The sequence below is a fragment of the Anopheles coluzzii genome, chromosome 2, assembly GCF_943734685.1.
Source record: "Anopheles coluzzii chromosome 2, AcolN3, whole genome shotgun sequence".
Taxonomy (NCBI): Eukaryota; Metazoa; Arthropoda; class Insecta; order Diptera; family Culicidae; genus Anopheles; species Anopheles coluzzii.
This window is the reverse complement of record NC_064670.1, coordinates 56,178,809-56,206,292: the sequence shown is the minus strand read 5'-3', so window position 1 is coordinate 56,206,292 and position 27,484 is coordinate 56,178,809. Positions and strand designations below refer to the sequence as shown.

Below are 27,484 nucleotides of genomic sequence, written 5' to 3'. Positions count from 1 at the left end.
AGAAAAAATTGTAATAATAATGTAGAAATGTAACGGTTTTTACTTATTTTTTTCTCATATCCGCAGAAACGTTGATTCACAGTTGAACGAACGGTATTGTGTTTCTTCTGCCTATAGCTTCTGCTAGTGTGTTCATTGCTGGTTGTGTTTTTTTATTAGTTGTTACCATCACGCTTTTAGAAATTGCGTACATTCTCGGACTAGTAAGCTATTAAAACTTTCAAATGAACTTCACCGGAAGCGAAACGACGAGATCATTCTCAAGCCGCGTACTACGCGTTGCTTTTGTTGTACTTTTTTATGTCAATTTCTACTTTTTACGCTTTAGCAAAAAAAAAAAAATCATTCGAATGTTTTGTGTCCTCCACTCAAAGTCCCATTAATCTCATGTTGGGTGTGTTGGCTTTTCGCTATTTTTACAATTAAGCGTATTTCATCCACCCGTAGTGGAGCGGAAACATGAAATGAGTTAAAAAATTGGGTAATTAGTTTTATTACTTCATGGGCAACGGTTCTTTGATTTAGGAGTGTGCGTGAGGTTTTTTGTTGGTATGCTGGTTTTGCTTTCTCGTTAAGGCACGAGCCATGCCGAGGAGCATTTAGCTTCCTGTGAGCAGCCCCGCGAGTCCCAAGGTTTTTGGGACATGTGTTTTTTTTGTATTGCGTTGACTTCACCGGGATGTCACTAATGATAGTTTCATTCAATTAGCAGGAGTTGCACTCAGTAGTGCTCTTAATTTGCGTGGTTAAGGGTTTGGATTGCTTTGCAAGGTGTGCCGGTCATGCGAATGGCGTGTTGAAAATGAGTTAAAAGGATGAACTTTGCCGAGATGCGAAAAGGTTGGGAAATGGTGAATGATTTTATGATGGACGGGGCGGCTGTAGCTTATGATTTAATTGATTGAACAAACTTGCTGCAAAACTACGATTATGATCGTTGCTACATTTTAGTGCATGTGACAACTCAGTTTAGCAATATTACATTAACATAGTGGATGATGAAATAGTTTAAATCATCTAGTGTTTTAAGGTTTCTTCATCCTTGGCACAACTAGTAAGTTAGTTAGTTGATTTATTTCCATATTTATAAGTTGTTCATACATTTGCGGCGTTATATTATGCTATAATGGGTCCGAAATAAGTATCTCTCTTCATTGATTTGATTACTTTAGGTAGCTGTAGGTTGATTTTTCACTGCATTGCATTGCTTATACAGTCAGGAACAAGAAATTATTGGGGAAAAAGTGCTTTGGAAAAACCCCCAAATTTGAAAGAAGAAATTTACCTAACACTTCTTCTTCTTCTTCTTTTGGCTCAACAACCGTTGTCGGTCAAGGCCTGCCTGTACCACTTGTGGGGTTTAGCTTTCAGTGACTTTTGGATTACCCCGCATAGCAGGATAGTCAGTCCTACGTATGGCGGCACGGTCTAGTTGGGGGTTGAACCCATGACTGGCATGTTCTTAAGTCGTACGAGCTGACGACTGTACCATGAGACCGGCCTAACACTATTCTAATCTTAATAATAAACTTTACATACTAAGCCTTGGCACTTGGTAAACTTATTGATTAACCATAGCAGGATAGTCAGCCCTGGAGACATGGTCCATTCGGGGCTTGAACCCATGGCGGGAATGCTGCTAACTCGTACGAATTGACGTCTGTACCACGAGACTGGCACCTATTGTATTATACCATGAGTATTATTGTATTATTTCAAATGTAGTTTTTGTATCTAAAGTCGTGTTAAAACCATTCGATGCGTCATTGCAATCAAACATTGTCAAAAACTACTTGTCGTGGCTTTATCCCTATAATGTTTAACTCGAACACAGACTTTCTATATCAATGCATATAGTCAGTCACTATGACAAAGACATTTTGAAATAAACTATAAATTTTAAGCAAAGGACCATACAACCAAATTTGTTGTGAGAGAAGTTTTTGTAGGTATCAGATATTTTTTAATTTATTTGTTTATTTATTTGTTTAATTGTTACATAAATAATCCAGTAAATAATTAAAATGTGAGAGAAAGTCAGAGAGCGATCCGGCTAAAACAAAACACGCGACAGGAATTTCCTTTTGCCGCCGAGTCCCGTCACAAAAGACATGGTTTGCTTTCATCCTAATTACTAGATAAAATGCAAATTAACTATAAGGGTAATTCATGTGTCATGCTTTACCCGTTCCGTTTCCGGTAGTCTCTTATGTTTCAGCTGTCTTTTCGTGGCGTGTCCTTTTTTTTCAAATATACATTTAGGTAGCAGGTTGCAGAGCCTGGACGGCTGGAAAAGCACTATGCACAAGCTTTGTATCCTTTTTGGCGAGAGGGGCCGTGGCCGGGAATGGCAGTCAGAATGGCGAGATAGTCGCGCGGACCGAGGGGTCCAACGGAGTTGTTGCCTGGGAGATCGCTTTGAGTGGTTGGCTGTAGATCCTGTTCCTGCTTGTACCTTCCCGCCGTGTTTCCGCCGCGCCTGGCACTAGCATAGCTTCTGGCGGTGGCCGCAGAGTGTGTGAGGCTGTGGATTATTTTGTGGTGCTGTCGTGTCGCTTGGCAAGTGTCACGAGTGGGTGGCTTTTGCTCGGTTTGTCATTTTGCCGTACACAAACATATAACCGTTTGGTAGGGCATGTCCATAAATACGCTTGCATCGTCGGCATCACGCCATGCGAGCGTACATTTTCGCGCGGTCGCTAGAATCTTTACCCCGGTGTACAATCGTCAAATGCCGGGGAAGGATGGGCAGTGTTGATGTTGCGGCTCTGGGGAAGTGGAAAGGATTTTAGCACCCAACGTGTGATGGGTGCTGATGATGAGTAAAGTATGAATAATTAAATTAATTAAGTTTTATGCGTGTGACGACTGGTCGGAGCAGCAGGAAGCGCATGAACATCGCGATATGGAAGATGATGATAGTTAAAGTGGTAAGCGTATGGATTTGTGTATGATTTATGGTGGCCATGCAATATGAATAGAAGGAGGCGCTTAAAAGCTACTCTCATTACCAGTTGCCAGTCCTGTGGTTAATCGTTTCTTTGCAAAGTGTAGGCTTTTTGGAAATGGTGCTATAGTTAACAGCTAATATGATGCAAATGGCTCACTCGCTGGTAGTTCGTATGGCAGTCGTCCTCGGGGTGTGAGGGCCTCTGAAACGTGCGTAGAAGTGGAACTATTTTTTCAAGCTATTCATTTAGCAATTGCAAACGGAACGTTATGAAACTGATATTTAGCTTATAATTTGATTTGTATGACCATGCTATTTTTGCTGTACGCAACTGATTATCACTAAATCACATTGCACATGCTTTTGATAACATTCTCGTGACGATTGTGTAAACTAATTTGCTCGCACCATAGTCAATGTATCCTTTCGGTCATTCTTCCATTAAATTATCCTTGAAACTTCATGTACGATGAAATTTCATACTAATACATATTGCTTGTTTTTATTTATTATTATTATTTTTTTTATTGATTAAAATAAGAATATTTTCATAACAATCATATAATAACAACTAATATTACAAGAAATAGTTTTATTTACTTGTGGGATTTAGTGACGTATCCGATTTACTTACCTGCTGAGCATTCCCACGATGGAACACGTATATGTGCCTTGTTGTAAAGAAGTTCAGAAGACTTGTAGTAGAGATCCACTGGAATATAATTCACATCCTAAGTAATACATTATTTGACTAATGAGTAGTGTAAAGAAAGTTTATACAAGCATCATTTGTTTTTGTATAACCGGTGCATAACTGGAACGGATAATAATCGTTATACGAGAGAACTAGTACACTAAATGTATTATACATGCATGACTGATTATACGTGTGTTGGATGGATCAAATAAAACAGCTTAAAAAATGAGGTACGTTTTGAAAAGGGATGGCCATAGAAGATAGTCTCTGATTAAGAAAAAAGGTAAACAAATGTGTTTTTTAAACCTGACATGGTCATGAGTTAAAGCAGTTTTTTTACATCATTGAATCAACCTTTTTATTCTATTATAAGGATGATCACAATATGTAATTCACCACTAGTATCATGCATCACATAAGCAGTTCACCAATAGCAACAATCAATAACAATGAATTATATGTTGGTCCTAATAACAAATAAGGATCATTTATGGGTGACAGGAAAGCCCATACTGTATTGGTTAATGTGAATATTAAGTAAGGATCTACTCAGCTCTTATTACTATTGTGATATTCATCACAAACGAAGCATTACAAACGGTTTGGCTGCGATTTGTTTTTCAACAACTTTGTTACAAAATGAGCATACACGATACACATTGTTGAATGCGAACAGTTATACAAGACAGGGACAACAGACTAAGGAAAAAGGAAATAACCAGCATTCAATCTATCAGACAATAGCACCACGAATTCCAATGCACAAACTAATCCTCTTGAAAAGCTCAAGCTGTTTTCCGCTTTTTGTACGTCACGTTTTTTCCACGAGCTGATACACCCGGCCAGACGAGAAATCTACCAGTTACGCCAACCTCGGATACGTAGTGGCGCTGTGCCCTGTAACTAAGTTCGGCTCGGTGTAGGTTGGAGTGCTACGCCTTGTCGGGACGATTGATCCTCATGTTGTGTCTCTGATTGCCCTGTCGCAAAACCCCCTTTTGGTCTGGCATGCTGATTGCCCAGGTTCGTGCAGGTTGCCCATTAGAGGCTCGGTTAACGGAAACGGGCTTACGCATCCGTAAGGAAACAACTTTACTCTAATCCCGAACAATGGACGTTGTGTTTGCGCTTCGCCAAAGGGATCCGAATGGTAGTCAGGATTGGTGCGGTGAGATCAATGTTGAACGAGTCCTTTCTCTCAGCCGAACGCCTGTCGACGGGTGTACACATATCATCACCCTTCCGCATCTTTCCCAACACAGCCGTTTTGAATTAATAGAATGCGCGTACCATGGAAAAGTAACTTTTACATTAGCGAGAGCTCTGAGGTGAGTCCTCATACAAGCATTATGAAACGAGCAGTATTTAAAGGATATTTGTGATTTTCCCGCATAAATGTCGTTTTAGCTAATATTCTTCAGCGAGTCATCGGCATTCGATAGGACACTTCTCTGTGAAGCGCAGCAAATAGAAATATTTCCCCGTGGATGTGATTTTTACCGTTATTGGATGTAACACAAAACGTATGCTTGAGCTCGAAGTACGCAGCAAGGGAGATGAGAATTATAAAGCACGGTCTATAATGTGTACGGTGAAAAATTCAAGGCCTTTTATCATTTAGAATAGTCGACAACATTTATAACGTTGTACATTTTGCTTACCATATTTAATCTGTTGTACGGTTTTCCCAATAATTCAGTATCTTTCTGTTGAAATTTCAACAAAATATCCTAATAGTTCCAGCTAGGTGTTTTAGATGTCGGCAATGTTTGACATATCAATAACTTGATAACAGTTAGCACCAACAATTTCAAAACAGCGTGTCCTAGGAACCCCTTTTCAAGTATAAAGAAATGTCACAAAAAATACCTTGCATGTTCATCAATAGCTCAGCTAAAATCACAACAATTCACGGAAGGACGACCGAAACGGAGGAATTCATCCCTGTGGAGGCAGAAGTTATCTGGCCCGGCACGCAACAAAACATGCAGCTTACGATGGAGAGGATCGGGCCGATTTTCGCTCATTGGTCTCCGGTTTCGGGAAAGCTCTCTCCCGTACATGTGTATTCGTTGTGGCGACAGCCGGGCTCGGTCTTCGTGTCTAGGTGATGCCACGAGCGTCGTTTATTGCATACCACGTTCACCCCGACGTAAAGTGTGCTGGGTTAGTATGTGAATTTTCCTCGTGCAATAAGGACGTACATGTTCCAGTGAAAGCTGTAACGGCTGTTTCGTATTGTGACTGGTGCCAGTGCGATACAGTGGCCCGCGGATCCACCGGATCCCGGGAGACCGACCACTTCACGAGATTATGTCCGCCCGCGAGATCCGTCTCCCGTCTGGTTTATGGGTGCCACATTCAGTCAGACACGTTTAGCGATGCCTGTCATTTAAGATTCCTGTGTGTTTGTTTAGCGTCAAGTGCCGGTGTTTGAGTGTGTCTGGTGCTGTATGCAAGACCGTGCACTTCGCAATCGTCAGGTGGGGCGGTAGCCAGATGATTGACAGAAGGAAATAAAGTTGAGCAACCACAGAATTGAGCGCAAAAGGAATAGCTGCCATTCGAGGAGAAGGAATGCCGCTTCATGTACACGTTTCCTCCTCGTTCGAATTCAATCCGTGCTGCCGTTGAAGCTGCCCTTATTTCGTGTCGATTGCGAATGTTTTTGTTTGAATAATTTCACTTAACATTCAGAGGTAGAGGAACAACACTGCCTGGATCATAAAAGTGAATGCACTCAATGGTACACGCGTTTGTGTTGTGAATTGCTAATTATTAACTTCCGCACGGTGTTAAAGTTCAAATGGATTACTAGCACGATGATATTCAATCTACAATACCTACCTACGATGTACTACTTTACGCTAATTGTTGTTTGTTAATGGTAATGTTATATGCATAGTTCTCATTTTCGAATATTGCGCTTTTAATGATGGCAGTTTTGCATCAGTAAATCGCTCGAATGTTCATTACAATTATTCATGTGTATAAAAAATGAATAAAATCCACCAGAAGACCTACATCGTGAAAATGTTTATTTCAAATGAAGTTATTTTAAGATTTCAAAAACATCAAACGGATCACGTGTGTTTTGAGTTATGTTGAGTATTTTGTGCGAAGTTAGTGAAAAGATTATCAGAATTGATGCCACAGCATAGGAAAGTGTTTATTGTGCATCTTACTGGAATAATCGGAAGCGAAAACAACCTCTAATCAGTGCGATCAAACCATTAAAATTCCTATGGGAGTGAGTTACTTGTGAATAGTAGTAGTGTATTAAGCAGCTTACACGGATTCGTCTGTTACTGCAAAGTGATCAATTGCTGGGTGTCAAACATATTGTGGAATTTATTCATTTTCATCAATTCAAAAAAAAGGAAATAAAAAAAAATACAACAGTGATCCGTTTCTGCTAGCGAAAACTGGAGGAACGGGTTATCCCGTGCAAGTAAGTAGTGGATGCGTGCGAACAACTTTCCGGATATCGTTTTCTCATTCTATTGAAATGTGCTAGCGTCAATTAACTCATTTTTAGGAAAACTTTATGCTATGTGCTTGTTTCTCGTTACTCTACTAGTGTGTGCCAATTTTAGTTTTGTACAATCCACCGATGAGCCGGTCATGCTATAGAATTGTGATGCAAATGAACGTATATTTTATTACCCTGTTGGATTTTAAGCGACGGCATCCTTGATTTACATTTCTACAAAAAATATTCGGTTTTAAAATATCAAAGTTAGTTACTAAAAGCATAAAAAATTATATGACTGGCGTGTTTGGAAAACAAAATAAACAAAATTGTCAAGTTGATTCATATAAACCATCCAAATATGCAGTTTGGATGATGTAGTCTACAGAGCTTTTGAGTGATGCTAATTGCTATGTTTTATCCAAGTGTAGATTCTTAACCACACCATTTTAGTGATGTGTTTTCTAGCTAACTAAAAATTATATAATATTAAAATGAAAAGCATGTATAATATTTAAATAAAAAGCACAGTAATGCCTAATACTGTTCAAATATTACATATATTAAATAAATAGCCATATTAACAAACAGATTCCATCTCTTGGCTTACCTTGTCGTACTCGAATAGTCGCCATTGGTTTGCAGTACGGTGATTCTGCTAATCGAACACTCTTTAAAAGACAATCATGTCATGGAGCTGTTGTACATTTTTCGAAAGTGACCAGTGTAAGATGCTACGACAGGTTTATCTCAGTATCTCCACAAGACCAGAAGATTCGGTTGTGAGGTGAGACAACCGTACATAATCCAACCGGTACCTTTAGCAGGGCACGTACACCGGTCGTCGACCACATCCTTTTTCGTGTGACTTGAGACATGCTGAGTCACGGACGTACCCACTTTCGAAACGTCACTTTTGGTCTGTTTGTTAATTTATCCAATCACCTACCACTCGGTGGAGACATCCGACCGGCTCACCGTTTAGGGTCAGCTTGTGAACAGGTTTCCTCTGGTGTGCGTACATTGCTACACGCTACAAGGATGCAATCCAGGGGAATGTAACACCTCACTTACTCACGATCCTTGGCTCTCATCCGAAAAATTCGGTAACGGTTGTTAGAAGCATGTTCCCATCACAGCATGGTACTGTGAAAGTTCTAAATTATATCTGATAGTCTGCGGAATGTTTGCCTACGCGTGTTGACTCACACCAGTTTTGCACTTTTCTGGTAGAACAAACATTGTGCTTAGCTGCTGCTCAATCCGGCGAACAGGGCATGGAAAAGCATTACAAACTACATCTCGTTAGTAAACCCGTAATAACCCAGTGCAGTTTAGTGCGTTCATGTTGGATGTGGTGAGTGTTCACTTTTTAAGGTATACATTATTATTATGTTAAGAATTTGAGATTATATTGAGCATAACTAATCTCGGGTATTTGAGATTATATTGAGAATATAATGAAGTGACTGTAAAAATGTCTCAAAATTAATGTTGCGGAATAAAATTATGGCTGGGTATTTTAGGAGTACTTTGAGTATAAGTATTTTAAAAACTATGCAGTAAAAAAACATACTGTTTATTGCTCACTATTTGGGCTATCCATGACATGTTTTCCATCCATGACTGTTGGATCTGTTTTAATTATTGTGGTCGTTATATTGATACTTCAAATTTATAATATTGGAGCAGCTCGGTGGTCTTGCTCCTACCTGCACAACTCGATCTTATTCGATGTGGTGATCGTTCATACTACTGCACCGCTGGATTAGCATGTATCTCCATGCGGGAGATGTATTGTATCATTTTTTTTTAATTCGTATGTTGAGCCAAAGAAGAAGAAGGATCAAGCCAACCGACTACTGAGTGCGAAACTAATTACTAAGGTAGATTTTAAGCTGATCTCATGGTACAGTCGTCAACTCGTACGACTCAACAACATGTCCGTCATGGGTTCAAGCCCAAATAGACGTAGGACGGACTATCCTGCTATTGGGGGGTAATCCAAAAGTCATTAAAAGCCAACCCCACACAATTGGTACAGGCAGGCTTTGACCGACAACGGTTGTTGAGCCAAAAGAAAAAAAAAAGATTTAATGCCACTAGAAAAATGGCGTCAAATAGAGCGACTTCCAGGGTGGCCGCTAATGCGAAATGCGAAAAGTGAGTGTCATGTTTGTTATTCAACAATGGTCAAACAATTTATGAAAAAAGGTATCGCAAAATAGAAGTGGTTAGATCAAAACTTATACTTACATATATTCTGAGAAGCCTTGCTTGAGTTTGTATTTCAGAGTGAAATTAACATGCCTGTATCTACGACGTCATTAGTGATTGGCAGCGTGCATCAGACATTTTCCAGTGGCAGCATGTCCAGTTTTGACTATGTTGGCATTGAATTCAGCTTGGATGGTATTTTGTTGTTAACACGATACTATTCTGCAATAGCTCATGCTACACAGTACATGAAGTGACATGATGTTTATTGATGTATTTGAGCTCACGTAACCATTTTTTCGGCAGGTTTTCGATTATTTTGTCTTTCTCGTGCGTTCGCTCGTACCAGTTGTACATGTTCGCATTTGTAGCGGGGAAAAATGAACAACTTTTTTTCTGTGGTAGATGTTCCATCAAATTTCATCGCCTCGTAGCCATCCTTTTTCTAAATTGATTTTCACTTCAAACCATTTGATTTATTTGACAGCTTTTTTGCCGATGGCCGTGGGACTTGTGGTCACTGTCGCTGTCGTCTACCGCGCTACCAGTATGCTCTTTTACTGTTATTTCATGTTTCGTTATGTGGTTCGTTGGCTCTTCCATGCCGCATGAGCCTTGAGGGTAATCAATCAACCATCCGTGGCAGTGGTGTTTTTAGGTTTGTCCTTTTGCTTCTATTTTGCTGCTTCTGAAATGCAGGTGTCTAGGTCACAAATGGGCAGGGCGAAACGGCGTGCGTTTATTCGGCGACGATATTTTGACGAATGGACCGACCGTGGCTATGTTGTATCTTTCAAATTGTTTCTCGGACAGGCGCGATTGGAAAATGGCGCTTCGACAACTACGAATATTTTTCACCCTACAATAATGTATTTGATGTGTAATAGGATACAGCTTTGAAGATCATCGGGCCATATCTCTCAATTCATCAGAACAAGTGTTTTAGTTCAAAAAAATGAATGGCTTGATTTGGCGAGAATGTATCACATGTAGGAACGATTCCTTAATAACAACCCTAATCACTTAATAAGATGAAAAACATGACATAAACAATCTAGAAAGTTAACATGCAGAATATTAAATCATTTCGAATATAAATAGTTAAATATGAAAATATCGAATTGATATGTATTAGACATTGATTAAAGTGATAAAAAGGGTTCAAAATTTCGCACATTGGTAAAAGGTTGTAGAACCGATTATCTTGTAAACATGTAAACAAGAACCCTCACACGCAAGTGGATTGCTGGTTATTGTCTATTATATATTTTGTGCAAATGTATAACATTTGGACCCCTGAAAGATTCCAGTGTTTCTTTTTACAGAATGATTGAACCCCGTTTTAATCTTAATTCATCAAGAGAAAATCGTTTAAGTCGCTTAATTTGAACCACTAAGATTACACTTTTTTAGTTTTAAGATTCTTCTTTCTTAGCACAGCAACCGCTGTCGGTGTTGGGCTAGGACTACCAGTGACTTGTTGATTATCCACAGAAAAAAGTCAGTTCAGGCGTATGGTCCATTCGGGGCTTGAACCCATGACGAGCTTGTGGTTGAGTCGTGCGAGTTAACGACTGTACCTCGGGACCGGCTTCATGTGTTAGGTTTATCGGTGAAAAAAAAATGTTGGAATGTGTTTGTATTTTTTTTTTTTTCATTCAGATATTGTAATTCCTGGTTGAATATGAAATGGGTTCGATTCACAGCACATATTAATTTCATTCATAGCGCAAAAGCGTAAAGACTACTTCAATGATGTTAAGCCCAGGCGATGATAATGTTAAAGCTGAAGAACACACATTCAAACATGAAAAGTGTTTCTTCTGAATTACATTAGAGATCAAGCAAAAAACAAACTTCACATCCAGGTTAACATTAATTTCGGAAAATAAAGCAAAGTTCGGCAAACCAACGAATGCTACTCCCTCTTCACTCGAATGCGAGATTTATGGCTTAAGATAATAAATTATGCATAATTTTTATGTTCTCCTCGTTGTTTACCGTTTCTTCGTTTTAAATCTGGCATTTCCACCCTCCCCAGTGCAGCAATTCGCCTTGACCGGTTTTGCGGTATAACAGGCGGGCGGCTAGAATGTGAAAACTGCAGCTCTAGATTTATCCCGGATGTCTTTTGCGGCCGCTTGAAACTTTGGTTGCTGGTAGCTGGCTGTATCTCATAAAATATGTATGCCTAATTGAGTGAACGTGTATGTAGAGCATATATGTGTTTGCGTTGAAGCTTAGTGCGTGTGTTTGAGATTTCAATGTTGTGCACGGCGGCTTGCCAGTCGTTTATACTGTTTCTCAAATTGATTCAAGGAAACGGAACAAAGGAAACGGCGAAGACGAAAGTTTTCTTCGTGAATATTATTAAATGACGTTGTATGTTTTCGTCGCATTTATCTGCTTTATTTTATTCAACATACGCGCACATACAATTATTCACTATATGCTCGATTGCTCAATTTACTACAAACATCACCTGTTTATCATTTTGTCTTTCTAACTTTGCATATTTTTCCCCTCTATCTCGTTGCAGAACGCGAAGTGATGGCCGACAAAGATAAATGTTTTAGCGTGAATGCAATAATTGTTCTGCTGGTTGCTCACTTTTGTGGTAAGTATTCAGCTCAACGTAGATCTCGCTATAATGTGAATCGTTAGAAGTGCTCGATTCCTCTTCCCGTTGTTTATCGTGCCGCTCACTGTAAGGCGTTAGGGCATGATAGTAGTATCAGTTAGTTTAGTTCTCTTCTTCTATTTGGCGTAACGTCCTACGCAGACATGCTTGCCGGCCTATACAGGCTTTCGAGACTTAATCCATTACCACGCAAGCCGGATAGTCATTCTTTGCTACGGGGGAACGCTCCATTGTAGGCTTGAACCCGTGATGAGAATGTTATTGAGTAGTTTGAGTTGACGACTGTAACACGGGACCGCCCCAGTTAGTTTAGCTAGTAAGTATGGCAATATTATTTTCCTTATTTAAACCGATATTTAAAAAAACATTCCTTTTTAATAAAAACAAACTGATATTTTATAATGTGTTAATGCTGTGGCGGCAACCAGATTGCGCCTGTTTGGTTTTGACCTATTAAGCTTATCAACTTTTTTACAAACAATCTGGCATATTGGAATAATTTGAATGTTCGTTAAAATTTAACTATTTTTCCGTCTTTTCAAAAAATATGCATATGCTCTATTTTAAATAAGTAATAATGCTTTTATAAAAAATGATTTTTTAAACAATTTTTACTCTTAAGCATCAGTACAAGAAACATACAGCATCATACAACAAAATCATTGTACAGCAAAACAACAAATCAGCGTTTGTTTGTTCGTTCCAATGTTTTTTATTTGTTTTGTATGCATTAATAACTATAAAAATGCTTTTGTTTTTAAATCTTACACGAATTTGGCCATTCAAAAGCACGAAGTGCTAATTTTATGAGAAAAATGTCAAACTACTGTGTAATAAAATGTTGGAAAAATCGTAAAAGGCTCTTCTATTGCGCATTAATACCGTACTGCTTTGAAATACTCGAATTTCTCGCTGATTCAAATTGAATTCGTCATACCCAAACATAACTCATTTTCCTGAAGCAAAACTTCTACAATTGGGAAAAAATTAAGGTTTTCAATGGTTTTACTCGAAACACTGCATTTATTTAGCAATTTATTAACTGTATAAAGCAACGATATTTAGATTAATTTACCGGACAGTTTCGAGCTCATATATCAAATTACGGACGTTTTGATTCATATTCCGGGCAACCTCAAAATTTAATTTATAATCTTCATGTTAACACACACACACACACTACACTTCTTTTGTTTTACGTATTACGTATCAACTTATATTTACGTCTGGACAACAAATTCTGAGGGTCATTGTCCTCCTGGGTCGACAGGACGACGGTCTTACTGACAATGGGGTTTGGCTGCGGTTTTTCTGTTGCATTGAACCGAAGTACTGCTGCGCGATTTGAAGATCTTTCCTGTACGGCCATTAACGCATTGGGCACATCTATCTTCAAATATCGTTTTTATTATTATGACTGAATCTTTGTTCGTGTTATTATCACTGTTAAAAAACGTATTTTCATGCTATTAATCACAATTTACTTCGGCTGTCGGGAATTAACAAACAAACATGTAAAATTAGAAAGTGGTATGGCCAGGGACTAGATATGAAGCAATTCAATAAAAACATGCCGAATGTCCGGAATTTGAAGCTGTCCGTAATTTGAAGCATAACGGATGATTAGACGATGATGATGAAATAGAAAAACGCACTTAAAGTATTGTATGCTCGACAAGATTCATAAATAGCCGTTTTTTATTTAGAAAGAACGGCATCGGCCGTATTGCTTAATGTTAGGGTTATTCGCTTTTTATGCATCCTGAGCAAACTCACACATTTAACAGGATTGCTTTCAATATTAAACTTGCGTTTTATTATTGCGTTGCAGTGTATGGACCGATACAGTTCTTCTTGGGCTGTTGATTCTTGATGGACCCATTTTCAAAGCATATAACGGTGCCTTATACAGCAACAGATATTATGCGCCGATCTGCGCTTGTTCTTTTTTATACCCTTGTCCAACACTGGTACATATAATGACGTTTTTACAGTTGACGTACAGAAGCAGCGAAATAATAATTTTACAGTTGTGTTTGAAAACTGACGATCCTGAACCACGTGACCACGTTTATTGTGTATAACTGACGACATAAAGCATTCAGTTTTATAGCATATAAAACATAAAATATGAAACGGTGATGCATTTTATAAGCACGATACAATGGAGAATGAGTTTAGCTAAATTGATAACGGTAGATATTCTTCTTCTTCCTCTTTGACTCAACAACCATTGTTAGTCAAGGCCTGCCTGTACCACTTTCAGGGACTTATTGAGCAGGATAGTCAGTCCTACGTATGGCGGCACTGTCTATTTGAGGCTTGAACCCATGACGGGCATGTTGTTACTACTACACCAACCATTTATTTCTTCTTCTTATTCTTCATCTTCTTCTTCATTATATGACATGGTCATACTGGTCAATATAGGTTCTCTAGATTAATTAGGCACCATGAATTTTTCCAATAGTAGTGAAGTGAGCTATACTATTGTAGTTCTTGCTGCTTGAAACAAATTAATTCATAATTTATTTGCTGTACCATCTCCGTGCGTTACATTCAATGATTTCTCGTTTGAATTCAGATCGTTCAGACAGACCAAAGCGAACGTGACATGGCAACACGTATCAGCCAGTAGTCTATTTTGCATGCAGAGAGTTTGTAGCAGAAAACATTGCGCTTCTAAAGAATCGGCATGATTATCAACAGAGTACAACTTTCGAGAAACTCCCTAAAAACCAACACCAAACCGTTGTCGTATTTCTGTTCACCACTAAAAATGAGAGAAATACACAATAACAGAACAGAAACACACAAGCACATATATACACACCCACATATACATACATACACAAATAAACGAGGAACACTGGAAAGCACGAAACGATTTGTGCGAGATGTACGGCAGGTCGCATGCTAGTGCCAAACAAATGCAAATCCTGCTTAATACGCATCATTAAGTAAATCGAATAAACGGACTATCTCAGGGTCTTTCCGAGAATCTGAGGAGGTGTTCGAAACGGTGCACTTTGTCCCACCAGTAAAAGAGCGGTTGATGTACAAAAAGGATCGTTGCCAAACGTAGGCCACGTATCGCAGATACCGCAGGAATCGTTTGATAAAGGAAAGTTTTGCACCAGGGACGCAACGACCAATTTCAAGCTGTTTCTGGCTACACTCGCTTTAACGCGCCGTAGCGAACACCGGTAGTATAGATTTTGCCTTCAAAACGTTATATCACTCTTGTTAGTGGTGGTCTTGAACCCTTTTCACGTGCAGGCTAGAAGATTGGAACCACTAGTCGGTGACCTGTGTTCGATTGGAAAGGTGATGATTGTGCTCAGTCAATCCAGGAAATGGGCTCCCGTCCATTGTGCGAACTTGCGTGGTAGCTTCGGCGATTGAATCGATACATAGGTCGCCTCTCACGGTCCGCCAATTCGAGCTGACTTGATTGGACAGTCTACGCTCAATGGAGTAGTTTTAAGATTGCACACCGAGGTGAGCTGCTCGTTTGCGGTTACGGTTAAACGCTGTCTGGGGTATACGGCCGATCTAAGGTGGGATGGAAGCAGGAAATTTGCATAGTTTTGCACTTTTGTCGATCCGCACCATATGGATGAAAGGTGGTGATTCATGCATCCGCTCCGATGAATGATGCGAGCAACACGCTACACTTTGAAGCTTAATTTGGGTCGCAATGCTTTGAATGAATGCTGCACCCCTATGCCACCATGCAGTTCTTAAGATGCTGACTTGGGTGATGCTCTTGGGACGTGTGGAAGCAATCAAGGCATCGGATTGGAGGTTTTGCTTTACGTCGGCTTGGTCGTGCCCCGAGGGGTTTCGCTAGTTTTAAGGCAGACATGATGATAGACTGCCAAGGCCCGTGGGACGAGTGAACCCGTCGCTGTTGCCAAATTTATCGCCACTCGAAACTGTGCAGTTTGCCTCCCTTGGGAACAGACATTAGGACTGTTCCGTTTGGATGAGCGCAGCGGAACGAGACATCACAGGCTGTTCCAGGTGTTTGTGTCTTTCCTGTAGTACGAAACGCGTTTTATCCTCGGGCAGAAATGGATAAATGGGTATCCAAGTGTAACCAATTGCGACCCCGTAAGCGGCACAGGAAGGTGGAATAAACGAGTCTATTAATCTTGTGCTTTAATTAGTTTCCCTCCAGGTAATGGTTCGGTTTTACCTTGGTGGAGACGCTCGATTGTGGAGCTCGGTTTTTTTCTATTTTATCACCAAGACGGCCAGCGGCATGGATACGTACAAGTGTTTGTAGCTAAAATGCGAATCCGTGAAACGGAAAATAGCAACACTGTTTTTGGGACAGAGAAAATCGAAAAAATTGGTTGAAACAGATGAAAGGCCATCGGAGAAGAAAGAGAAGTAAATGAAATCGACGATAATCAAAGTGCGCCTATGAAATGCTCTTTGATTTCGTTTATCCAATACATTTGTGAGTTTCTCTCGGTTTCACTTAAGCTTTCCACTATATTTGGGCAAATGCTACGGAGCATTCACATAGCTAACTGTGTCTTCGAAGCTGAATTCTAGTTGTATTCTTTGTATTTTTTGCAATTCTGAATGTTCCGTATTCTGTGTCTTGCGTTGCTAAGGCACTTCTTTGGTCGTTTCTGAAAATATACATGAAGGGAAACGGCATTTTTTATGCTTAGATTTCTTCCATGTTTAATTGTAGACGATTTGAATCGTATTGTATCATGTAAACAATATTCCTTAAAAACTTCGTATTTACATTATATAAAACAAAAAAACAATTGAAAATCTACTACTTTTCATGTAACAAATTATTCATAAAAAGGCATTTTATGAGGAACGCAACCTACAAAAGTAAAACAATAGCAAAAAATGCTCTTGAGCGTCTGTTTAATGGGTAAAGATTCATTGCCGGAGGAAACCACTCGAAAGCTTTCTCCAAGCCGTTGACATAATATACCGTATGTTGCGACGACATGTAAGCTGGCGAGCCATTTTCAAAGACAGCGACAGAAAGACAGCCGGAAAAGAAAAATAACGTATGTATCATTCACTTCAGTTCTGTGGCCCATTTGTCGGGGTCTGATTGACTGTTGTGCTGTGTTTCGGTGCTGACTAGAGTTCAAGAAACTAGACGCACAGCGAACACGATTTTCCGGGAAGCGCAAGAAACAAAATCTTACTGCGTGTGTCGCACGTTTGGGTACGCACACGTGTCTGTCGTGGGGTGTGCCGGCCAAACGGAGAAATCGATATGTGAACGCATTTTGCCAGTTGCGAAAATGCTTCAAGCCGAGATATGTGTCGGTTTAACTCTTGAGTCCAGGGACGGAAACGCTTAATACGATCGTTTGAGTTTCGTGTATTCTTTCTTCTGCTTTCACTCACATGCCTTGATCTGATTCATACGGTGTAATGTATTAACATTGTAATCTGGACCCATTTATCTTGACGTTTAAGATGACTTCGGTGACGCCTACTGTTCTTAACGTTGGTGGAGGTGGTGCAAACCTCGACGAGCGAGAGAGAAAAAAACAAATACTTAACTCATGGATAGCAAGCAAATCTACAAAAAAGCACATGTGCTCTAATGTTTGTATAACTGTGTGTGTGTGTGTGTGTGTGTGTGTGTGTGTGTGTGTGTGTGTGTATGTGTGTGTATGTCTTTTTCGGCACAGTAAAAGACACATTGCACCGAAATAGATGTGATAAAGTAATGACAAGTTTTTTGCTTCTAACCTTTGAGAGAACTTACACTTCGTGCACACACTCCTAGCAGTATGCTTTTCACTCACTGTCGGGTCGACCCATTACATCCTTATCCTCTCGCTTCGTTCGTAACCGATGGCCAAAAGTTTCAATAAATCATCTCCGTTGAGAATACTTTTTTTCCATTTTTGTTTAGCATTGCTCCATGTTGGGGAATAACGGGGGAACGTGAAGCGTAAAGGAAGTTTCTGCTTCGGTTAGGTTTGTATTTGGTTGGCTAGAAGCTGAAATTAAGTGAAAAATATGATACATTTATCATTCCTACCCAACGTGGGTAGCAGACACGTAACCTATCCCCATCGTCCCCAACTTATGACGAAGGTGGTGAGGCAAATGAAAGTTCGATAAAAATGTGGCAAAGGATGTGTTTGCCGAGATTGTTGATGCGTTCTGGTTCATTGACTCGCTCGTTGCGGGTGGCGCGTGTGTACGAAAAGATGTGATAGATATGATAAATCTGCTACACTGTGGGTATGTTTACGCAAGTATTTCGGGATACAAAAGGCAAGCTCCCGGCACTTAAATGACGCAAAGGGTTGACATGTCACGTTCGGAATGGTTTCTATTGTAGCTCCTCGCAAGGACCAAGCCGGGACACCATGACCATGATTGGATGAAATAAATTTACTGGAAAACGATAGCTAGCCATACGGTGGCGAAGATTACGCTTGATAAAATGATTACACACATTTATTATCTGTAATCTGTGGACATTTGTTGCATCCAAAAAATGTCAATATTTTTATCACATTGAAAAAAGAGGGAGGGAGGGAGAGAAAAAATCACAAGAAATCATTTTCGGAATAACTAAACTTATTCATTCTTTTGTCGCGAACAAATTAAGAAAGCAACACGCTAAAAATCAGAGATCCTTCACCGTTGTACTAGCCTTGATTCTATTAGGTTTGCTTTCCCATCACTGCTCAGTCAGCTGTAACACGTACAACAGCGTAGCTTTCGCCGATGCGATGAAGCACAATCTACTCACGAAAGGTCGTTTTTCATCTGCACATCAAGTACCGGGCGTCTCCATTGTTCAGCGTTCCCGGCCGCCTCCATTAGGTGACGATCTGCATTGTCGGGTGGGGTGTGCGTGTGTGCGGACCCGTCAGCTCCGGACATCCGACGTGACTTCAAACCCCATAGTGCGTTGGAAGCGAAGGCACAGAGTAAACAAAAATTAACTTTCGAAATTATAAAATCATTTCGGTGTATAAAGACATCGCCAATTAATCAACGGAACATCGTGAGCAGGAGGGTGCGATCTGCTACGCCTGTTCGCTTCCTCATTGTTCCTCATCGCGAGAGAAAGCGGGCATGGTGCAAGAGGGAGTACACAAGATTAGAACATCGTCCTTTCTGGAGGCTGATCTCCAGGGTTCGTGGAATGTTTTCTTTTTTTTTCGATAAGGCCTTTTCATCTAAAGACGTTTTTTCTTCTTCAATTCTTCTGCTATCCCAAAATCCCATCCACGGTACGGCATTGTAACGAAAAGCACTAATAATGTAGCATAGAAGAAAGCGAACTTTTCTCCAAAACTTGTAGACACGCACGAAGAAAATGGTCCACTCGTTGGCGGCGGTAGGCTCTGTGACGGACACGTCACGGTGACTTTTGTCGCGTCTTATTTGAAGGTTTTCGCGGGAACGCGGACCGGTCGCCGCATCATCTCGGGTGGTGTATATTTATCTTTTCGATTTTAACTTTTGCTTGGCGCACGCAGATATCGCACGGAGACGTTTCTCGTTTGGCAGGCGGAGAACGGGTGAGGTCAAACAATGACAAGGCAGTCAAACCGAAAAAGCTCGTTAGGGATCGGGACCCCGTGGCCACGGTTGAGCAATTTTGATTTTCGCGGTGACGAATTTCGACATGACTTTTGAATAAATACATTTTTGGTGCGAAATAGCAATAGAAAAGTAATCACTACGCCAGCAAATGGTGATTTTAATGATAAAGTGTGACTGTTCTCGCTTTTCGAGGGGTATGAGGGTGGTGCGTACCGGACCCGGAAACTGAGGCCGAGGAGGCAAATGGGGGCGATAAGTTGGTCTCGCTTTGAAACGTTTTCCTTACCCACCCAGGTTCTAGATGATGAGCGAGTTCGATTTTTGTTACCGATTTGTTGAGCTTAGTCGTCGTTTGATGCGGAAGAATGGTTTGGTATTGGGACAGCTTTATTGCTTTCCGGTGCGCTGGCGACATTTGGCGTGATGGGGAGGGGTTCGAGGCTGAAGTTTGATATCGTTAGATGGAGACGATGAAAAATCGAGATTAAGTCAACCGAGGCTAGCAACCGCACTGGCCTGTGTCAACACAATTACTTGATAATGATGGGAAAACTCATCAACTCACTTTCACCAATGCGTGCTAGGCCGCAGTTTATGCGAGGGGCGCGATACAGGCGACAGATGGATAATTTCTCTCAACACTAACTTTCAAGTGAAATTGAAACGATGACTGAGGCTTCGATCGAATCCAAAAATTAGCTCCCCCCCCCCCTCTCGCTCTCTCTCTCTCTCTCTCTCTATCTCTCTCTCTCTCTCTTTATTTGTTGCTGGACCACTTCCGTTCGGTGAATCTATGTTGATCTAGGTTTCATGCCTAGGCGTTTCATATTTAGCTTTGCTTTGTTTTGAAGAGTTCAGCACGTGCAATGCAGCAAAGGTTCCGTGATTTACCGTCGGCGACTGAACTGCATTGTCAGTTTTGAGCCGTACATCTTTTTGGGTGTTAGTTTTATCATAGGAGGACATATACTTTGATGCTTCCGATCTCTTGTGCCAATCCGCTGTGTGTACCTACTGAACGGTGAAGAATGATACGGTCCAACAGACCAATGGAGCGGAAAACGGCCACCTTCTGTTTGTCTTTCAGCGAAAGCGTTAAATTACAGACGCATTTTCACGCAAACTCACTCACTCGCAAATTTTCTTCTCGCAAAAGGACGATTTCCCTGATTGTTTGCATAGGGCCGTGCCATGGTGGGCGAGTTGTATTTTATGAAGGTATAGTGTTTTCGCGAAGCGCTTCTTCGCACAAGCGGTTGGGACGTGCGTTTGATGCTGGCCCGCGCCACACTAGTCCAAAAGCTGTATCACAGATCGCCAAATAAACGACCACCTCGGCACTCGGAAATATGATCAATATTTGATATTCAGGAGCCGTTTTCAAATGAATTAGGAGGAGCGTTAAGGATTTATTTATTGCGCCGGTTCGGCTTTGGGTTCGTGTTTGGAATGGAACGATAGCGCGTCTTCGATAGGGATCTGGCGATTTTGCTGGTCTTGGAATTGGAATCGAGGTAATTGAAAAGCCATCGTCAAGCTTGTCGGTGCTGCGCTAATGTTGTGATAATTTGATGATTCGTGATTTACGCTTTAACCAGCCAACTGAACATTGTTTGAACTGTATGGTCCTTCTCGGAATGAACCTAGTACGGCGATGACCTCGGGAAAAATAGCAGCCTTGGATGGAATGCGCAGATTGTTCGTTTGCATAGGATTGAAGCGAAACGTAAAATGAATTTATAATTTTTATGACATGTTTCTGTAGAATGAAATGTAAAAAAACAACAATATAATGATATTTAAATAGCTGTAGCTGCAGGCATACCTGAAAGCAGTAAACAGTACAACCGGACCATCCTACCTAAATAAAAAAAACTGTACGTGTAAAATAGTTAACACTGAAACACTGTATTGTATTATTTCGAATTTTATGCCCAGTGGTACATGTCAATTGTACTTACTGAATATAGTATTTCATACTTTCATTTGCCCTAATCGACAAATAGCGTAAAGCATGGGAGCTACATTTGAAGCGAAAAAATGCAAAGCAATTTTCAAATTGAAGATTCCATCACTCTGCTTTATGCATTGTCATTGAACAAACGAGATGGATAATAGGAATCGCTTCACAAAACCCCAAAAAATCTCGTTTCATGAAATGGTTACTATCAGAGCCCAAGATCGGGCATTGTAGATGCTAAGAACCAAGAATCAATTCACCCCAAACCGAATGCTGCTGCTTACAACACACAAAGCACCCCGAAGATGGATAGATAGAGCAGCTGGCAGTGTGGCAGCGTGCGGCAGGAAGAGAAGCTTGCAAGAAAGCGAACAGAATGATGGAGAAAGTAACGAACAACAGTCCATAGAAGGTTTGTGGCTCCGGACGCACGCAACGCGCGATGGTGTGATGATCGAACCAATCTCCTTCCCATGGGTAAAGCGAGAAATCAAAGTGAACTTTTACTCCAAATAAAGAAATCAAATTTCATCGAAGAAAAATGCGCTCCACCCGAAAATCCGTGGAATCCGATAAACTTCTTGTCAATAGGCTTTTTCCTTTTCGGTCACAGATCCTTTCGCCACGCTGTTACGCTGCCTACGTTGCGGTAGCGTGCCGTGTCGGGATATTTATATCCCTGGAGATGTTTTTTTTTTTTACTTTGCTGTAGAGTTTACGTGTCGCGCCCTACCCTTGTCCGGAATGACGTGTCCGCACATGCAACACACAGCCGTTCCTTGTGGCTAAATTCTTGATGGCTTAGAAGATGGCGTGAAGAGCTTTGGAAAAGATTGCACCAGCATTAACACTCTTCCCATCGTTGGCCAGGGATGGGAATATAAATTTCAATTCCATTGATCCGTTGATTTCAGTTCGATTTTCACGTCATTTAATGGAAGGACTCTGTTGCCAATAATGGAAAAGCATGTTGTCTGAACTTTCTTATTAATGTGAGTTTATCAATCGATTATTTTTTGTTTTCCCCTTTCAGCTTCAGTAGCCAGCACGGGATTGAGGAATCTCTCATTGTCCATCAAACCACCGTGGGTGAGACGTGGTCAGGAGGCACAGCTACACTGTCAGTATGAGATGGAAGGCACACCGCTCTACTCCGTCAAATGGTACCGAGGCACGCTGGAGTTCTACCGATATTCACCGTTCGAAAATCCACCAGCAAAAATCTTTCCATTTACTGGTATTAAAGTAGATGTGAGTATGCAATTCTCTATTATTGTATAGGATCCTGCACAAAAGAGATGTCCTTTTTTAATCAAAAATATAGATTTTGTATAGTGTTTAGCATTTGGTGAGACTTTGGTTCTGTGATGGTATAGTTATTTAAAGATGTTTGATATTGTCTGTTCACGTTAATGTCTATTTAAGCAATTATTATCTGTCTGAAAATGCACACACACAACATTTATTTTCTTAACCAGCTGCACACCGATATTCACAGTGAGTGTGACTTTAAAAATCAATAGCTTCGTACACAAAAAGTTGGTTTTTCACATCCAGCGATTCGACAGTGAATCTGAATGCAACAACCAAACCCGATATTTATAATCGGTAGTTAACACATCGCTTCATATTTATTAATTATTACCCAACTTTGCCTTGCCTGCGACTACTTAAATTGTTTTATAGCCTATTTATTCGTCTTCTTTAGCGCAATAATCGTTGTCGGTCAAGGTCTACCCATATTACCACTAATGGACTTACTGATTACCTATAGCAGGTTAGTCAGTCCTACGTATGTGAGCTCGGTTCATACGGGGCTTGAACTCGTGACGGGCACGTTTATCAAATCGAGCGATTTGACGAGTGTACCACGAGTGTGGAAATTATAGTTACATAATATCGAATCCATATTTGTTATATTATAGTACATATGTTTTTGATGTAGTATATATTACTCAATTTTTAGCGGCTGTATCTGGGAAAGTAATAACAATACCATAATTAACAATACTAATTATAATAACAATAACGGTCCAACATAAATCCTTTCTATTGGCAAAAAGTTAATCATACTATGTACCAGTAGTTAGCTAGTTTGTTATCAACAGCCATTATTCCAGTTGTTAAAATGTTGGGCTAATGTTTTCAGTCATTTTTATCTTATTTTTATACCATTGTATAACTTATCGTTAAAAATCTCGTAATTTCGGTGCAGGTATATTACTTTGTGATGACATCTTACGTCATCGGGATGTGCTTGTTCATCAGTGAAAGCCAGTTTTTGATAAAGCTGGTTGAAAGCTCCACTGCTTCAAGGTGCTTTACGCTTTAACCTCTTAACCCCGGAATGGTAGTTAACGAGGCATCGTTCAGCAGCAATTAAGTGCTGAAAATGAACGATAAAGCCCACAATCCAAAAGTTCTCACATTGGTCTCTTGCAGTTGTAATTCCGTAAACATGAACACTGGGGGTGCGAAGATATTGCGAAATGAGAACGACGTGTTTGAGTTGTTCTCACTTCATGTTGTGTACGTTGCGAATGGTTCAGCTGCTTTCACAGGCATACCAAAGAGATTGAAGAGATGAGTATTCTTTGATGCTCCCATCCAGGATACGCCAGGTCGTCGTTGCTGCGACCACTGAGTAAGCGAAACACTGAGTAGCATTTGACGCTTCCGGAAGCTACTCGACCATGCTTTTAGCGTCCGTGGGAGGCGATGGGAGTGCTTAATAAAAGTGATTTTCTTTTCAACCAAGATAAGATGAAACGAAACATAAGGCTTTCTATCATACGCATCGCACGGTTGATGCTGGAAAACTTGCATTCACTGTACGCTCTTGTGGATTTGTCTGCAAAAAGTCACATCAAATTACTCGTAACCCGAATCCCGTCGCTGCAAACGACTCGCTCTGACACTGTGTATTTCTCACAATGTAGATTTGTTGTTGGTTGTACAGAAAAGAGGGAGGTTTGCATAGAATGCCAAAAGACACATTTCAGGTCTGGTGTCTGGCATACCAGTGGGCATAGTGTTGAATCTGGGCCATTCCAGTACATGCGAGCGGTGTATGAGCGATCCGTTGATGTGTGGATTTTATTTGCTTTGTTTTCTTAAAGGAAGCCAACTGAGAAGGCATTTATCTTCAACAATGGCGTTTATTGCGCGCACATAATCCGCCCTGGTAGATCACTTCCTGTTTTGAAGTGGTATGAGGTATGAGTAGTTCTTATCTGAAGCGTTTGTTTTAAATCCTTTCATGTGGCCAATTCGCGACGAAGTAGTGTATTGTTCCATTGGGAAGAAGCTTATAATCCATAAGCACACTCTTCCCATTGACAGATTGTATTCTTTTAATGACCTCAAATCTTTATATGTTTTTATGTATGGCGTAAGCACAATGCGATGTGTCCTTTGCTTACCAACTAAGCGTATAACTTACAAATATTTAGCGTGTAAGCTTCAAGGAAAAAAAACTAAGTTTAAGTTTATGAAATTAATAGTTATTAATATTAATATTTAATTACACCTTGCTTAATACAAGCACTATACTCAACGCATGTAACATTGTATTACTGGCAAAGTTTCCTAATTGTGTGCATCTTGACTATCGTTTAGCTAATTTTTCCATATGCCATAAACATTTGCTATTAAAAAATTTTCCTTGAGGATCGTGTTTATTTTATTTACTGCTAAACATGAAAGTTGCGAGATGAAGGTAGAATATATGACACGGCAAGGATTAAATCTCTCACATGCAGACGTATTGCCGTTCAAAACGATATGCTGTCGCCATGTTTGAGCGCTTCCATTTCATCTTCTCCTTTCTGAAACGTCTCGTACTCATACGGTTAACTCTTAAAAACGGTTAACGCTGTTTCCTGTTTTCTTAAAGACCTGTCTGTATCAACGTGATATTGCTTATCCAAAGCGTTCCGCACACGGATAGGTGAGTGGAAGCGAAGGAAGGCGTGAAGATAAAATGTCACCCCGTGTGCATGACGTTAATTAGTTTATATTTCAAGACGCCGATGTACGGTTTCTACGTCTAACGGTTTCTGACTCAGAGGGGGGGTTTCCCTTTTTGGTTTCCCTACCAACGCTTAACCGTGATTATCTGCAAGCCGTAAGGCAAACAACCACACATACACACATACATATACATACATCCATGCAGAGTCGTTACTGAACTCGATCGATACACTCCAGTGTATATGAAGTGGTAAGAGCGTGAAAGGAGCAAAATTTATGCCCCATTGACTGTCAAAAAGGTTAACTAAATCAAGACTTTTCTTGTGGGGATGACAAAAGAGCACTTCTGTTGAAGAAAAAAAAATGAAGAAAAAAACAATATCTTCAAACGGACATACCAACGCACGTTGGTCGATAGAAGATAGGATGGATTTGACTGATAACAAGCTATTACAACGAAAACTCTTGGGGTTGAGCATGCTTGAGCAAGGTGAAAGGTTGATTCAACAATAAAAGTTAGCATCCTTTTTAAGGGCAGTAGACGAATGGGATGAATTTGGCATAATCTTGATTGTGATAGTTTGACTTTTCATTCGACCATAAACCGGCTCGCTGTTATTTGAAGTGCTTCAAGAAGTTTAATGTTTCTCATTTGTCAACAAACCGCCTAAGTATACAGCATCGATAGTGATTATAGTATTATGATTGGTAACAATCATGGTCCATCATCCTGTAATTGATTGATTCTTTCTTGGACTTGGGAAACATTTCAATGTTGAATAAAGGATCTAAAAAGCTTTTTTTAGTTCAAGTTTATCGGTTGTAATTTAATGCAAATTTAATGTATCACTTATTACCAGATAATGCGTGGAAGATTCAGAAATATTTATTCTTCTGATATTGTTGAAAAATATACCTTATCATTAGGGCAATATTCCTCCAAAATTCACCACTGCGAACAGAATGAAAACACAGACACACTACAACACGATGGTAAAGATGTTTGCTCTTTTAATGCCCCGAATGGCACAGATTGTTATCATTTTAACTTTAATGTCTGTTTCCCGCTATGTGTTCGTAATTGCAGCAGATTAACTTTGCTCTTACATACCATTCCTTAATCAAAGGAGCAAAAAACATCAACAAACCCCATCGTTTTGTTTCGTTTCTCTCCGTGACCAAGACACAACTAAAAGGATCGACTGCTGTCGTAAAGAATTAACCATAACAATTACATTTAATATCTTACCACCTACTGCTTTCACTTCTTCGGTATTGCATTACCGCCTTACAACCGAGGTCGGATTCATCAGATAGATGAGTACGTAAAGGGGCTAGCAGACTGCTTCACTCCTGACCACAAGCTCAGGGCTTACCGATGCACATGGTCGAGTTAGTCGTGATTGCCTTTCTTAGTGAGTGTGATGTTGCTTCCTATCTTTCCGACACTTCCTACGGGTGACTGTTCCAGCGCAAATTGGTTGGCTGATGACAGTAGTGGCGGTGTCATAAAACCCGGAAGATAATCACGTGACCATTAGAGCAATACGCGCAAACACTTGCAGCGAGATTTTCTAGACTCTAGTTAGCTACTGGCAGCAACTCCCTGCAGTAGAAATGTCTTAAATGTCTCTTGCACCGGGAAAATCTGCACTTATCGGGGGCACTTTTAACTGTTATGGTTATTGCTCTAGCGGCAGAAGAGTTGAAGGAAGAATCTTTCCTCTGACAGTGACAGGTGACAGGGGATACAGATTTCAAGCGTCAAGAAATAATGAGCCTCCTGCTTGCTCGGCCAGCTCTGGACGGTTGGCGTTGGGGGTCTATCGATGCGGTTGTTTAATCTTCTCTCTGGTCGGCCAGAGCGCACCCCAGGACATAGCGGCACCTAATGAGCGCCTAATTAATCAACCAAACGTGTCTCGCAAGCTGGTATGGGAACCATCTGTATCGGGCGCTTGCTGTGGTTCGTTTTACCGCATCGGAACGTCTTATCATGATCAAGG

General features: G+C 40.4%; 1 protein-coding gene across 1 annotated transcript in view; it reads left to right on the top strand.

Moving 5' to 3' along the window:
- The first annotated feature begins 7,062 nt into the window (after positions 1-7,062).
- LOC120949711 (uncharacterized) overlaps positions 7,063-27,484 on the top strand; it is a 115,144-nt gene continuing 94,722 nt past the window's right edge. Inside the window, exons 1-3 of the mRNA XM_040367177.2 lie at positions 7,063-7,098; positions 11,876-11,953; positions 22,540-22,757. Coding sequence (XP_040223111.2) covers positions 11,887-11,953; positions 22,540-22,757 — 285 coding nt within the window. The 5' untranslated portion in view covers positions 7,063-7,098; positions 11,876-11,886. The remainder of the gene's footprint in view (positions 7,099-11,875; positions 11,954-22,539; positions 22,758-27,484) is intronic.